Below are 14728 nucleotides of genomic sequence, written 5' to 3'. Positions count from 1 at the left end.
AACACCTTCAAGAGTAAATTGGATGCTTATCTTGCTGGGATCCTATGACCCCAGCTGACTTCCTGCCCTTTGGGCAGGGGGCTGGACTTGATGATCTCCCGAGGTCCCTTCCAGCCCTAATATGTCTATGAAATCTATGAAATTCCACACACTTGACTTGTTAGACACTTTGTCTCTATTCTAGCTCCACCTACGATCTTTTTAGTTAAACTGGTCCCTTTTTAAGCTTGAGTGAGTTTTGAATAAGGGATGGCTTCTCTTAATCGCTTTAATTTTTTTGTTCTTTGAATTTATCGGTTCATTAGTTTTAATGAGTGTCTGGTTTTACTGTTGTGCAGTACTTAGCAAGTAGCTGGTTCTAAAAACTGAATGAATTTTGTGTTTTACAACTAAGACCAACTCACTGAACTGCATGAAGTGACTGACAGTTGAGGCTGTTAATTTACACTTTTTCAATTTTATTTTCACAATAAAAGCCAAATAAAGCTTAGCCAGGCCTTACCGATGAAGCCAACAACTCCTTGTTGCAAAATTATGCTCAGGAACCTGAATTCTTACTAATTACTTTTACCATTCATGGTACAGGTACGGGTTCTGCTCCAAAAAGTTGACCTCTTAAAAAAAATCGCGCAGTAAAGGAAGTGTGAAATAATGTCCTGTGTTCACAAGCCTGCCATCACCACTTATTTCAGTTAGAAAAACAGCTAAAGACTACACTCCTTTTTCACCACTGTCCGTTATAGCAGGAACAGCTGGCTGTGTTTTGCAATCAGTTTGATAGTGTGGTTTTTGGGTTTTTTTTTTTTAATCTATGGTGTGTCAAACTACAGGATTACTCCTCTCTTTACATTCATCTCTACTGAAGTCCATGGGGAGTACTCACAAACTTAGTTAAATCCATGGGCTGCAAGACTTAACAACTCTGTCAAACCAAGATGCTGTTGTAGTGAAGGTAATGCACATCCTAGAGCCACAGTTTTCCCCAATGCGTTAAAGGAAGTAGCAGATATCCAGTGTGCTGGATATAGGACTTTCAAGAAAGTATCTTCTTTGCCAGTGTCTCGTTTCTGGTGGACTGCCCAAGTTGGAACTCCCAGTTGGCCAATCGCTGAAGTTGTCACTTGCACGCTGGGTTGGTTGGAAGCTTTTCTGTTTGTGTTGAGACAAATATCACTAGATGCTGGTCTTCCAAGGTAAACAGCAGCATTCAATCTAAGTCACAACCTCCACACCCCTGTTCTCTTCGATCACAAAAATTATCCCCCTTCTTAATTATCATTTTTAAAAGGGCTTGCAGTTTTCTAACCAAAGCTTTGTTCTAGATTTAGATGCCCCAGTTCCTTAAGAACACTGAGCTGTCCCCTAGCAATTGTTAGAGATTCACATCTCTGCTCTACATTCACTGTTTTTTTTTTTTTTTTGGAAAATATGGGCAGTAGTAGCAGGTAATGGCATTCCTTTATACCCAAGAAACCAGTGATTACATTTATGATGGAAATCTCGGTAGAAATCCTTTGCCTGCCTGAGGAACTCTTACCCATCAGGGCCTCCTGACAGAGGATTCTTTGTCAAACTCTTCCACTTTGCAAGTACTGTCAAAATTCAGGGGCTCTGGGATATGACAACCAGACATTTGACCATCTTCAGGAGTTGTTTAGGTACATAGTGCCTATGCCAGAAGGTTGAAAATTATTCATTTTACAATTCAAAACAACTATATACTAGGAATAGAAAATTTATTAGAGTTCAATACTGTGCCTGCACAAATACAAGTTTCACTTTAATGTAGTAAATTCTCTTTTGTTTCATTACATAGAGTGCCCAGGACCAACACTGACCCCTGGTAAATACTGATCTGATTGGGAATATAAACAGTCCATTCTTGCCACCGGCTGTGGTACAGCACTGCTGCAGACCTTACATCAGATTGAAATTAACTCACTTGTGTGTAGCAATGGAGGAATGTCCTTTGAAGGTTTTAGAGCAAGCCAAGAGACTAGCATGAACACTGAGTTTGGCTGGCATTCCAGGGCCCAGGAAGATCATTTTGATCATAAATAAAAAGCAGTTATAAATGTTTGATCGTGTGCTCAGTTCAAGCATACCATCCAAACAACAATTCTACGACAGGACAAATCCTTCTTAGCATTTGTGAATTTTTTTCATGTGAGGCTTGGATGCTGTTCCCACTCAAGTCAAACTCCCTACATCTCTGTTAGCCAAACAAGTCATTTTGGACTGACTGGCAATTAAAAGCCCAGCAGGTATTTTGAGAACACAGCTTCAGGGACAGTCAAAATAAGGCTGAGATTCTTCTGGTAACCCACATGTAGCAAAATCACAATCTTATCCCACATACTGTGTTAACTAAACAGGTGATCTAAAGATAAGTTAGTCAGACATGATTAGTCTGTTAAAGAAAGGTAACCAGCACAAGTCATGGGACTGCTGCCAGGTAGATTCTTCATCTCTCAGCATGGAATCTAATTTGCCAGCATGTCATTTAGACAGCAGCCAGTCTGGGCATCCTTCAGAAGCATATTTACCACATCATAGAACTTGTTATCGTATGCCAATTTGTAGTACAGATAGATGTCTTCGCAGTAGGTCAGTAATTTCTTCAGGTTTTTCAGAGCAGCCTCAGTAGGCTGGTGCTGTTTGAGCCTGAAACAGAATTTCACGTTGCATTAGAAGGAGAGAAGTCAGTCCTTGTAGAGAGAGAATTTCGGCGCTCTCATGGGATCCTAGGGAAGTAGGGCGGGAAGGGGCCTCATGAAGCCATCTAGTCTAGCCCCTGCTCAGGGCAAAACCATCCCTGACTACACCATCCCAGTCGAGTGTCTTGGGACTAGGGAGCAGAAAAACTCATTGGGAAGGTAGGAAACAGCCTGGGTGCATTCTTAGGGATCAGGTTTTGCTTCACCATCACCTAGAGCAGTGGTCTCCAAAGTGGAGTGCGCAAGACAATCCACTGGGGTGCAGGAAGAAAATATTAGAACTTCTATTTATATTTATATAAATATACATATATTGGAGGTAAGTGCTCAAAAAATCTTACTGATGGGGTGCACGAATATAAATATATATATATTGGGGGGCGTGTGCTCAAAAAATTTTTACTGATAGGGGTGCGTGATCAAAAAAGTTTGGAGACCACTGACCTAGAGGGTCAGTTGTTTGAAAATAAGGCACTTTATTAAAGAATGCAAACTGACCAGTATCTAGAGCAGTGATTCTCAACCAGGGTGCCCATGGATCTTTTGAAAGGTGCCATAAATGTGTGAGGAGAGAAGCTAAGTAGATAAATGCAGGATCAGGCTTGAGCCCTACCTGAATGATTGCTCAGCCCCTCTGCAAGGGGGTAAGCACTGCAATATATACACTTGTTTTTGAATTTGGTGCTGTAGGATTCACAAAAGTTATGCAGGGGTGCCTTGAGTCCAAAAAGGTTAAGAACCACTGATCTAAAAAGTCCCAAGCTCTGCTGGGTTTTCTCTCTATCACATTAACAGTCTGGACTGAAGAGCAGTACCACCTCTTATCTGTGCCCATGTGTAGAAAGTACCTCAGTGCCACACACACCACATAGATCCTTCCCCCAGGAGCACAGAGGGGTCTGGAGAACTCTGATGTTGCTGCCACCCCAACACTGCTTTTAAGCCACAGCCAAAGTCCTTCACATCCCAAACTCACCTGATGTCCTATGCTAGGTTTAGTAATGCTATCACTTTTACTGATGGGGAAAACAGAGACTTCACGTAGCTTGCTGACCCTCCTGCAGAAAGTCTGTGGCACAGGAATCCAACTTCAAGCAGCACACAACCCACCTGACATACCTTCCCCTCTTGCAGTTTCTCAACAGTTCTGAGTTGTTCTAATCTTACAGAAGGTAGGTGCAGACTGGACTAGACTCTACCAACATACCCTTGAGGTGCAGTGCAAAGAATACAGATGAAGATCTAAGCCAGGTTTAAACATGCAGTTCTGAAAAGCTGTGGGCATGTGAACGTCTTCAGCACTGTTGCAATAAATAAAGTCTGTACCTGCAACTAGAGCTGTTGGAGGCTGCTCTTCCCCAGTGAAGCCCAAGGAGTTATTGTCTCTATGCAGTATTTGTCTATACTGACAGATACTGACAAGTGCAGGGTGCTGCAATTGGGCAGTAGTAACCAGCAGCACACTTATAAGATGGGAAACTCCCTTCTTGAGAGCACAGAGGCAGAAAGGGATCTTGGAGTCATTATTGACTCCAAGATGAATGATGGGCCGACAACGCGAGGTCACGGTTGGCAGGGCTAACTGGACCTTGTCGTGCATCCACAGGTGCATCTCAAGTAGAGCCCAGGAGGTGATCCTCCCCCTCTGTGCGACACTGGTCAGGCCGCAGCTGGAGTATTGCGTCCAGTTCTGTGTGCCCCACTTCAGGAGGGATGTGGACAACATGGAGAGGGTCCAGAGGAGGCCACCTGCATGATCCGGGGACAACAGGGCAGACCGTACAGTGAGACACTGCGGGACCTGAACCTGTTCAGCCTTCACAAGAGTAGGCTGAGTGGGGACCTGATGACCATCTATAAACTCACTAGGGGGGACCAGAAGGGTTTGGGAGAGACCTTGTTTCCCCTGGTGCCCCCCGGCATAACAAGGAATAATGGCCACAAGTTGTTGGAGAGGAGGTTTAGATTAGACTTCCATAAGAACTACTTCAATGTTAGGGTGGCTAGGATCTGGAACCAACTTGCAAGGGAAGCGGTGCTGGCTCCTACCCTGGGGGTGTTTAAGAAGAGGCTTGATGCCTACCTGGCTGGACTCATTTGAGCCCAGTTTTTCTCCTGCCCAGGCAGGAGGTCAGACTTGAAGATCTACAAGGTCCCTTCCAACCCTACTTCTATGATTCTATGAAGTATTTTAGAATTTAAAACCACGCTTCCTGAAGATGGAAAGGAATTTGGGCTGTAGAAATACTTACTTTTTAGCAATCTCCTCAAACACATTAGCTTTGAGTAACCTTTGTTGTTTGAATTCTTCTAGATAATTGAAGTCACCTTTAATAATCACTTGTTGATACAGAACTTCAGCCCAGTCTGGAACAAAGTCATAAGCCTCAGCCACGATAGCAGCCTAGGAGAAAGAAAGATTGCCAGAAATTACTGACTAGGTTGGGTTGTAATTAAGCTGTTTGCACTGGTAAAAGCTTTTCAGCCACAAGGGTTCTTCCTGCTTTTATATGTTCTCTGGCAAAAAATGCAGTCACAGCTTTGAGTCCTGCCCCTGTATTGTGTTTTCCCCCTAAGTCATCCTTCAAGAGAAATGCAGGGGGCACTATGAAGTATAAGAAAATAAGGTAGGACATACTTGTGATGGGCAGTAAAGAAACAGAGGACCGAAAATTAAGGCCTAGAAAATCTGATTTGAATAGGAACTTTGAGCAGTTTGGGGCCCTAAGAGTAGGGAGAGGAGAGGAGAGGAAGGAGGTGGCATGTGACACGTAACAGGCTGCCAGGACAAGACCTAACGACAAAGACCAGGTGCCATACAAAAGAACACTTTGTTGGGAGAACTGATCTTTGAATCTGAAAGCCAAAGACGCGGACTTTAAGATGTTGCTGTGGCTGCAGTAATAAAGAAGCCATTTGTTCTCTGTAACTAAAGTCCCCCTTTGTTTCTGTGGAGCTGCTTTCTCTGAATGAACTGCTTCAAGTGAGTCAGAGGAGCTGAGAAAACACCTGTTCCCACTGCCTGCCTGTCCTGGTGCTGCAGGTGGTGATCTTGCTTGCCTGTAACTTAGTCACCACCAACATCTGGCTTTATTCTCAGTACCTGAAGCAGCATTTCACCTTGGGAGTCTTGGCAGTGTCCACAGGACAGCAGGAGCACGCAGCTTCTCTCACTCAGCTACTTTACCTGGTAGAACCTAGGCAAGGACATGATGCAATCCATGAGGTGCTGTCGGTTCAGGTTGATTAGCATCGTGCTCTGATTTGTGTTCAGAAAATGAAGCTGGAGAGTTATCAATTTTGTCAGTCTGTTGCAGCGTAAGGACTGGCGGACACAGGAATCCTAGAGTCAAAAAGAAGCAAAACCTAGCTCCTGAAATAATGTTCCTACAAGGAAGCCAGGATGCCAGTCCCTGAGCGTGGCTCTGCAGGCTTTGGAGCCTGTCAGTACTTTGCCTTGTAAACCACTGCAGCTTCTCTGATCACTCAGTCCACCTGGCCGTATTCTTATAAGAAGCTCCACCCATCAAATGACGTTCACCATAAAAATCAGAAGCCAGTCTGCAACACTGTCACCACTCCTACTTTAAAGCTACTAGCTCAGCACCAAGTCAACTCCTCCTCCCCTCTCCTCCTCCATTCCACCCAAGATGTTAAGATGATCAGGGAGCAGTGCGCAGTCCGTGACTGAGTGATCATTTTGTCAGCCAGGTTGAGAGAACTGCCGCCTCTTCATCAGGATCTTTTGCTGCTGCACTGCAACATGGCACATCCCAGGTGCTGTTTCAGGTCAGGATGGCTCCTCACGGGTCACCCCCGAGGAGATGCTACTGGCCGTTTCCGTTCAACCTAAAGCCACTTCTGACCCCTCCTTGGGTGGCACTGAAAGCCAACACATTACAAAGCTTGAATTCCATGCCAGCTCACCTTGGAATAACTTTCTGCTGCATCAATAAAGAGAGTCAGAGCTTTCATCAACAGTTTCTTTAAATTTGGCACATCTTGGAGAGACTCTTCTGAAATGGAAAGAGATGTGAAACAAGGACCCAAGGCATGTGTAGCTACAGGGCACAGCACACCCAAAACAAATTTTGTAGTGCATTTGAAATCTGAAACTAGTCACTTCTAGCCATAACAGACCACAATGCACCAATTCTAGCCTGACACAAGAAGCTGCTCTGCAATGCACAGACAAAACACAAAGCCACTGTAGGAACCCGATCAAAAGTTCTGAAGGCAAGTTTGTAACTTCCATGTGCTTTGGTCAGCTAACCAAGTCAAGAAAAACATTCAGCATAACTTGTCTTTGATTCCTTAATGACATTAGTTTGTGTTCCAGAGCAACTCTTGAGTGTATATTAACAACCTTTGCAGCAGCAGGACAGTTGCTGCCACCGTCCCCCTGCAGGTTCAGGTGTTATGTCTTATGTCAACCTGTATAGGATGGTTTGGACAGGGCTGATCCTGCCTCAGGCAGAGATTGGACTAGATGTGACCTCTGGAGCTCCCTGCTGGCCTCACGGCTCTATGATTTTATGAACTCCCAACACGCACCATTCACTGTGGCATTAGGGGCAGAAGTAAAGAACCCTTTAGGCATTCATGTAGCCTGCTTAGGGAGGTTTACTGTTGCACCACAAAAGTTCAATTTTTTGAACACTGCATAAATGCAGATCAGCATGTCTGTAGCTACATCAGTGGTGGTAAGGGGTGTTCCAACAGCACAGGTACCAGGAACCACCAGGGCTTTTTGGAAGAGGAAAGCAGCCAGACAATGTGCTGTCAGAGAAGAGCCCAGCATTTAGCTAGTGGGATCACGCAGTGCACCTTGCTGAAGTGGAAGGGACTTTTAATGCTGCAGCCACTAGGACAAGCCATCAGAAGGGTATCTCCCAGCCATACCTCTATGTATGCAATGATCTGTGATGCCTTCAAAGAAAAATGTTGAATTTGGCCAATTTCCGATCATGCACAGCAATCCAATGTGTTCCTAGAAGCTACGCGCAAACATTCACATAGTCTTGGTTCCAGAACTTCCACTCACCCCAAAGCTGAGATTCAATGAGTTTCAGCTGTATACAGGCAGCTGCTTCATGATTCTCTCCAATTTCTCGACACATGCTGAAGCACAGGGCTATCATGTTGTGCTTTTCGCTGTCCCCCGGGCGACAACGCTTTATGTAGTCCAGCAGAGCTGTCTTCAGCGTTCCACTCTGTTAGGAAGGACCAATATCAGGACAGATACTTGAAGAGTTTATATTTGCTTTGCATTTTGGAGCTTGCAAACAAAACAAAATCCTGTACAATTTTCAAGCAAGATCACCATGCTACCTTGAGTCTCTTTTATACACTTCAAAACATAATGGGAATATAACTGGTGTATTAAAGACATAAAATAAGCTATTGATTAGTTTTCATAAATTTGCTGCTATCTGGCAGGTAAGAGTCACCAGTTTTAAAGTCAGCAACCTCTGATATTAAATGTCCAATCACACACACAATATAAGGAGGCCTCCAACTTTCTGCTGCCAAGTGAAATGGTTGCAATTTTTTTGTCAGAAAATGATCATTAAGGAGCATGGCCTGTTTTGAGACAGTCCAAACTGTTAAACTAACTATAGGAATCTCTTTATAATCTTATTAGGAGAAAGAAAAATAAATGGTAAAAAGATTTCATTAATAAATGGTGGTTGAAAACAAATCACAACTGAAGACATGCAGTATAGATTATAATTTGAGTATAGGTAAAAATAAAAGCTTCCTAGTTACTGTCAATGACAGATTAAAGTTTACCTGTCTAACACATGAATGCACATATGTGTGTGTGCATGCACATGTGCACACCATCCCCACCCTTTGTTGTTTCCCCTCCACCATCAGACCTACCGGGTCTAATTTTTTTCTCATCAGCACTTCAAAATAATGTTTCTCATGCAGCAGATCAAATATGTATGTCATTTCATTATATCTGCCAATGCCAGTGAGGAGCCGGACCTTTAGAGAGAAAAATACGAAGATCAGAGTGATGTGGGAAAACCTGCCTTTGCTGTAGGGTTAGTCTATGCCAGTTTAAATACAGCTAAAAGGATCACCATTTCTAAAACAGAGATTTCCAGCAAACACTAACCATGCAGGGAGCTTTTTAGCCCTCTCTAGCGATTCCAGTCTGGAAGGACATTTCATGTCATTAGCATGGTCATCTTCACTCTGGTAGGCCTTCTGCGGGCAGTGATAGGAGGTGCCTGTTGGCTTTGTAACGTGAACTACTTAATAGAGCAATATGTGATCACTAAACTCCACAAGCTAGATCTCCTCGTCAGTCTGCTACAGCTTCTGCCATTTCTCCGGCAAGCTTCGTCAACTGGCCAAAGGGTGTGGACAGCTGGCCACTTGCAGCTGACTATCAAACCAAAGAGCCATCATACATAAGGATAGCTACTTTAAGGAGCTTGGCCTGTTTTGAGACAGTCCAAACTGTTAAACTAACTATAGGAATCTCTTTATAATCTTATTACGAGAAAGAAAAATAAATGGTAAAAAGATTTCAAATTCCAGAAGCCACCTAGGCCCCTTGATCTTTTATGCTGTATCATTTTGTGCCACTGTTACATGAAGAGCCTTTTACTGAGTTGGGGAGGAAATGGGGTGGGGGGGGGAATTAGGGTATGACAGCTACGTACCACAAGGCTGTACTCCTCATTAGGCGCCAAGTGTTCATCAGTGAGAAGCCGAGCAGCTTGCAGGACTCTAGTAATTCCTTCCATATGACACGTCAGACTAAAGCAATTATGGGCCAAAATCAGCAGCTCTGTAGCTAAAGAACAAGAGAATCCAAGTGCTTCAATAAGATGAAGAAGCAAGTGGCTGCATTTTTAAAGGTGGTGCCAACTCTGCAAATGATTTGGAACTTTTCTAGTCACAGACAGTAAGACTGAACTGAACATGTCAGGCATTAAACCTGAGCAGCTTGATAGGTCACAGGTTCTGTAAATGCACACAGAGTCAAGTCTGGTCTTCCACTCTGCATTAGAATCTGGTCCCCTGGATTATTTTCTGCAAGGTTAATACCATGCATGAAAGGAAAAGAAACTGCCTGACAAATACACAATCAATTGCCTCCTTCTACCCTCCAACACCAACCATCATGCCAAATCAGATCTGTTTTAAAATACAAAGCCTGAAACTCCACATCTACGTTCTAAGACCCCTCTCCTAACTTTGATCTACTGAGTGATGTTTAGGATGGACTGAGTTCTCAGAGCCAGAATGAATGGATTAAATGCAGTGAATGCGTTTGTAGATCTCAGAACAAGCAGGTGTTTTGCTGATTAGTGTGGCAGGATCCCGAAGCAGAATGCAGCGTGCTTTACACTGGGGCCAAGGTCCTCTCTATGCATTCAGTACTGTAGGACAATGCTCATCACTACTGCAGTCTCTGAAAGTGGGAGGCAAAGGAATTCACCATATTTTCAAGGGTGTGGGGATACAAAGAGATGGCAGGGATGGGGATGCTCTCTCATTCCAGACCTGAGCAGACAGGATGAGGTAGGAAGCCAACTGTCCTTTACATGCTGCAATTACACAGCTAACCCAATTTCAATGTTGCTTCTCAACCAGTTACGCAGTGAAATTACTATCAAATTTACAAAATCTTTTAAAAATAAAAATCAGTTTGAATATACAATACACATCAGGGTATTGGTCCAAGAATAACTGCTGTGCATTTCCATAGTGCAACCAGTGAACCACCTGCTGAACTGTAACTCACTCAAGGCTACATACACTGTTTATTATGTAGTATAAAATGGACAGAAACACAGCATTGTCAGAGGCATCACAAACTCAAACAAACCTGTCCCATCATGCAACTAGCACAGTTTAAAACTTTGAGTGACTGTTCACATTTGAAGCATTGCTCTGCTCCAACACACTCTAGAAAGTTACAGAACTGACAGAACGTTCCCTGGAACTTTTCATCAGTGATGAAGTTCAGTTATCAGCATGAAAACATCAGTGCTTCTATATCAAGCCTTCTGTAACACAACAGAATTGGGGCTACGCTAGGGTTGGGTCCCAGCACAAATCCAGCAGGGTGAGAAGGCTAATGAAAAGTTGTACAGAAGTGGGGAAATGGCTTAATTTTTGGTAGCTTACCCTGACTTTGTTTTTTTAAGAATTTTAGGAAAAGGCAATTTTGGTGTGTACGCTTGACTATGGTATTACACTGGCAATCTTAACTTTACCCAAGTGTGTGTTCCCAAATAACATTATCTCAGCTACGTATAATCCCTACTCAGTGTACTTGAAGTTAGATATTAGGAAAAACTGCCACAAGGAGGGTAGTAAAGCACTAAAACAGGCTCCCCAGAGAGGTGGTGCAGTCTCCATCCTTGGAGGTGTTTAAGACCTGGCTAGACAAAGCCTTAGCTAGGATGATGTAGCTGGGGCTGGTCCTGCTTTGAGCAGGAGGTTGGACCAATCCTCATTTTCTGTGATTCTAAAAATAAACAGGTCATCTCTGGCTAAAACCTTTGTCTCTTATATTGTGTAGCTCTTCATTCATGGAGATGATATAATTAAGCTTCAAAATGCAGCCAAGATATTTTTCAGTAACCAGCCAGTAGTGAGCAAAGAAGGTTCTTCATAAATAATGGATGCCCCTCTGAGAAAAATGGATAAATACAGGTTGTGTAACCTTAACCCTAGCTTTTCTTCTTCTTCTGTCATCTGCCCCCACTGAGAAAAGTTCAGCTCCATCCTCTCTGCAACCCCCTGCAGGGAAATGAAGGCTGGTATCAAATCCCACCTTGGTCTTCTCTTCTCCAGACTCAAGCCCAGTTCCCTCAGCCTCTCCTCACCAGTCATGTCCCCTAGCCCCCCAACCATTTTCGTTACCTTCCACTGGACTCTCTCCAATGTGTCCACATCCTTTCTGTTATGGGGGGCCCAAAACTGGATGCAGGACTCCAGATGTGGCCTCCCCAGTGCAGAATAGAGGGGAAGAATCACTGCCCTCTATCTGCTGGCAACGCTCCTACCAATGCAGCCCAGGATGCTGTTAGCCTTCTTGGCAACAAGGGCCCACAATATTCATGTATTGTTTATAATGTATTGATGCATGGATGCACTGAGCTCTTACACTAGGGTTGATTCATGGTCATACATTTTTAAATATCTATTTAATACATTTTGGGATTTTCAGGAATAAATCAGTAATGGATAATTGGCGGTGGGTCCAAACTCTACATGATGTGTCATGCAGCCCCAAACTCCTGTCAGTGTGAGTGCATTAGGCGAACTAGTAGAGCTGCCTGTACAGTTACAAAAATTATTGTTTGCTATTTACTTACTGCCTGATAGCTCCCCACGTGGCACAGATGAAACTTTATCCAGCAATTTCATGCCAACCAATGTGCGATCCTGGCACAACTTGGCCAACTGTAGGAATGCCTGACTCTCATCTGCTGGGTTCAGAAGCTGCTTTTGCCCTGTGCATACACAGAGAGTTGTCATAAGCAAAAGTTGCTCTTGGACGAAAGGTTAACAATGTTATGAAAAACTTAGTGCAGTGTCTTCCTGATGCAGGGGTCGAAATTATGTGATCCAAAGAGACTCTCTCAGTCCAATCTTTAATGCTTAAGACTCAGCTCTTCTCTTTGCCAGATCATAAAATTAAGGCTGGCTGTCATTCATGGCAAAGATGGAAAATCCTGTGACTGTCACAGCAAAAACTAACCCAGCTGCAGAAAACAATTCAAGACAAGTCACAGTACTTAGCAAAATAACCCTGTTATTCATTAAAAAACCTTTTAAAAATGCAGGCCACCCTCCCATATTTGGCTATGTAAAAATAATAACAACAACAACAACTACCATCATCATAATCATAACAACGGAGGAATCTTCCTTGAAATCAGCCTGCTGGGGGTTACAAAGAGCATGACTTGCCAATTAAAAAAAATAAATAAATAAAACAGGACCTTTTTTTGCCATTGTAAATTATGGTTTTTTATTATCTTAAAAAAACCTTGATTAAATCAACAAAACACGGGATTAAAAGCAGAAGAAAACAGACACCATCACCTTTTTCTTCAGAAGATGCCAGTAATTCTTGTGTGATTTCTTCAGCCACAAGTTCTGCCACAGTTTCGGCCTGGAGACCCTGCGTTGTGATGAACACCTGGGCCTTCTTGCATCTGTCAGGCTGCTGGGATGACAGGATTGCTCGAAGCACCTTTTCAGAATCCTGGGCTGATATTTCACTGTAGGAGCAATTCAGTTCCTAAGCAGCACAGAAGATATTTAAACATGGTACATAGGGAAAAACGCCAGTGCCAGGTGGGGTAGAGTACTACTGTCCTCCATTTGCAGAACCCTCTTATCTGAACAGCAACATTTTTTTACTAACTTGTAACTGTTGCTGTTGTGTAACAAACTGTTCCTTTTTATGTTTCATTTCATGCAGCAGCTCTGTTCTTAACTTTGATATATAACTTGTAACTGTTTCACTTACCAACAGGAAAACCGGTGCTTTCCAAAGGGATTTGGATAACTCAGGATGTACACTAACAACACACTGTCGTGTAGAAGAGTCAATGCGAGGCAGATGAAATTCAGTTTTGAAAACTGGTATAGATGGATTAGTTACATTTAACAGTACCATGATTTGTAGATGTATTAAGGGTCTGATTCAGGAAAGCAATTAAGCCATGCAAACACACAATTAAACACAAGCTGAGCAACGGCTACAAACTTGTTAGGGGAGATCAGCAGCAAATAGGAAGGGTCCTATATTCCCCCCAGCAGCACCTAGGGTGACAAGGAACAATGGCCAGAAGCTGCTCGAGAATAGGTTCAGGTTAGAGATTAGGATGCACTATTTCACTGTTAGGGTGGCTAGGGAAGTGGTCCTCACTCCTACCTTGGGTAAATTCAAAAAGAGGTTGGATGATCACCTGTCTGGGGTTGTGTGATCCCAGCATGTGCTCCGGCCAGTGGCGGGGGGTCAGACAGATGATCAACTTAGGTCCCTTCTGACCCCTAACTACTATGAAACTATGGGGATTCAACGTAATGACACACCAAAATGATCAAGGAAACCTTACTGCCTTCCAAAAAACTGGACTTCGTTTTGTTTGACTAAGATCCGTGCAGAAGTTTTCACTTCACCTATCAGATTTACTCTCCACCCCCAAAACCCTATAGGCACAGCCAAAGCAATGACTGAGCTGGCTACAACTGGTGAAGGTCATATGAAAAGAAGCAGAGCCTTCTATTTCTGCCACACATGGTTTTGGTCCAGCTGATCAGCAGAGCACATGGACTTACTGCCTTTCCCCCTAGAATTGGCACCTTTTGCAGATGTGCTGGAGCAGAAAGAGCATAGAGGGTGTTTCTGTGCTGGGCCTCAAGCACTGCTGCTATCTCCTCAAGCTTTGAATGCTTTTGAGCCTTTTGCAGGTGTGGAGGACAACACCGAATTTGGGCCTAGAAATCTCTAACTGAGAAGCACTTTACATTCAAGATACCAATCAGACAGAGGCAGATCAAAACCAAGTTTAATGATGTCAGACAGGGAATCTACATGGCTTGGTTTAGTTCCATGCTTTACAGCACCCAGGATTCACCTGAGCACTGGACCATGCTACCAATCAGTAATTTTTGCCTGGTATTTTGCTGCAATATGCAGCAGCTTGCAGGTAAATCATTCTGTGGGCTCACAATAGATTTATTCTCCATACACCTCTGGGACAGCTTGAGGCAAACCACTGCAGTCCCAGTAAAACATTACTGAACACTTACCTTGGAAAGTTCATACAAGCAGAGGACTTGTCTGCAGTAGTTTCTGCCATGAACGCATTCATCTATTATAGTCTTCAGATTGAGAATAACTTGATCGTCTGGAGATGGGACCACAACAAATGACCAATTTTCTAAGCTTGAGGCTAGAAACAATGAACATTAACAAGGACATCTCTCAAAGCACATAAGCAGACACTAGTAAAAACAGT

The 14728-nt window shown here is 43.4% G+C and overlaps 1 protein-coding gene across 1 annotated transcript in view; it reads right to left on the bottom strand.

The window, feature by feature from the left end:
• Positions 1-1719: 1719 nt before the first annotated feature.
• Positions 1720-14728, bottom strand: part of SPG11 (spastic paraplegia 11 (autosomal recessive)) — a gene marked incomplete at its 5' end in the record, with an annotated part of 46782 nt that continues 33773 nt past the window's right edge. The window contains 10 exons of the mRNA XM_019533196.1: positions 1720-2664; positions 4970-5121; positions 5905-6060; positions 6645-6733; positions 7762-7930; positions 8604-8711; positions 9398-9531; positions 12068-12205; positions 12801-12999; positions 14520-14662. Of these exons, the coding sequence (XP_019388741.1) occupies positions 2484-2664; positions 4970-5121; positions 5905-6060; positions 6645-6733; positions 7762-7930; positions 8604-8711; positions 9398-9531; positions 12068-12205; positions 12801-12999; positions 14520-14662 (1469 nt within the window). The remainder of the gene's footprint in view (positions 2665-4969; positions 5122-5904; positions 6061-6644; positions 6734-7761; positions 7931-8603; positions 8712-9397; positions 9532-12067; positions 12206-12800; positions 13000-14519; positions 14663-14728) is intronic.

Source organism: Crocodylus porosus, unplaced genomic scaffold (genome assembly GCF_001723895.1).
Source record: "Crocodylus porosus isolate Cpor-Errol unplaced genomic scaffold, CroPor_comp1, whole genome shotgun sequence".
NCBI classification, from domain to species: Eukaryota; Metazoa; Chordata; order Crocodylia; family Crocodylidae; genus Crocodylus; species Crocodylus porosus.
Note: the sequence above shows the minus strand (reverse complement) of the source record. Positions and strands in the feature narration are given on the sequence as shown.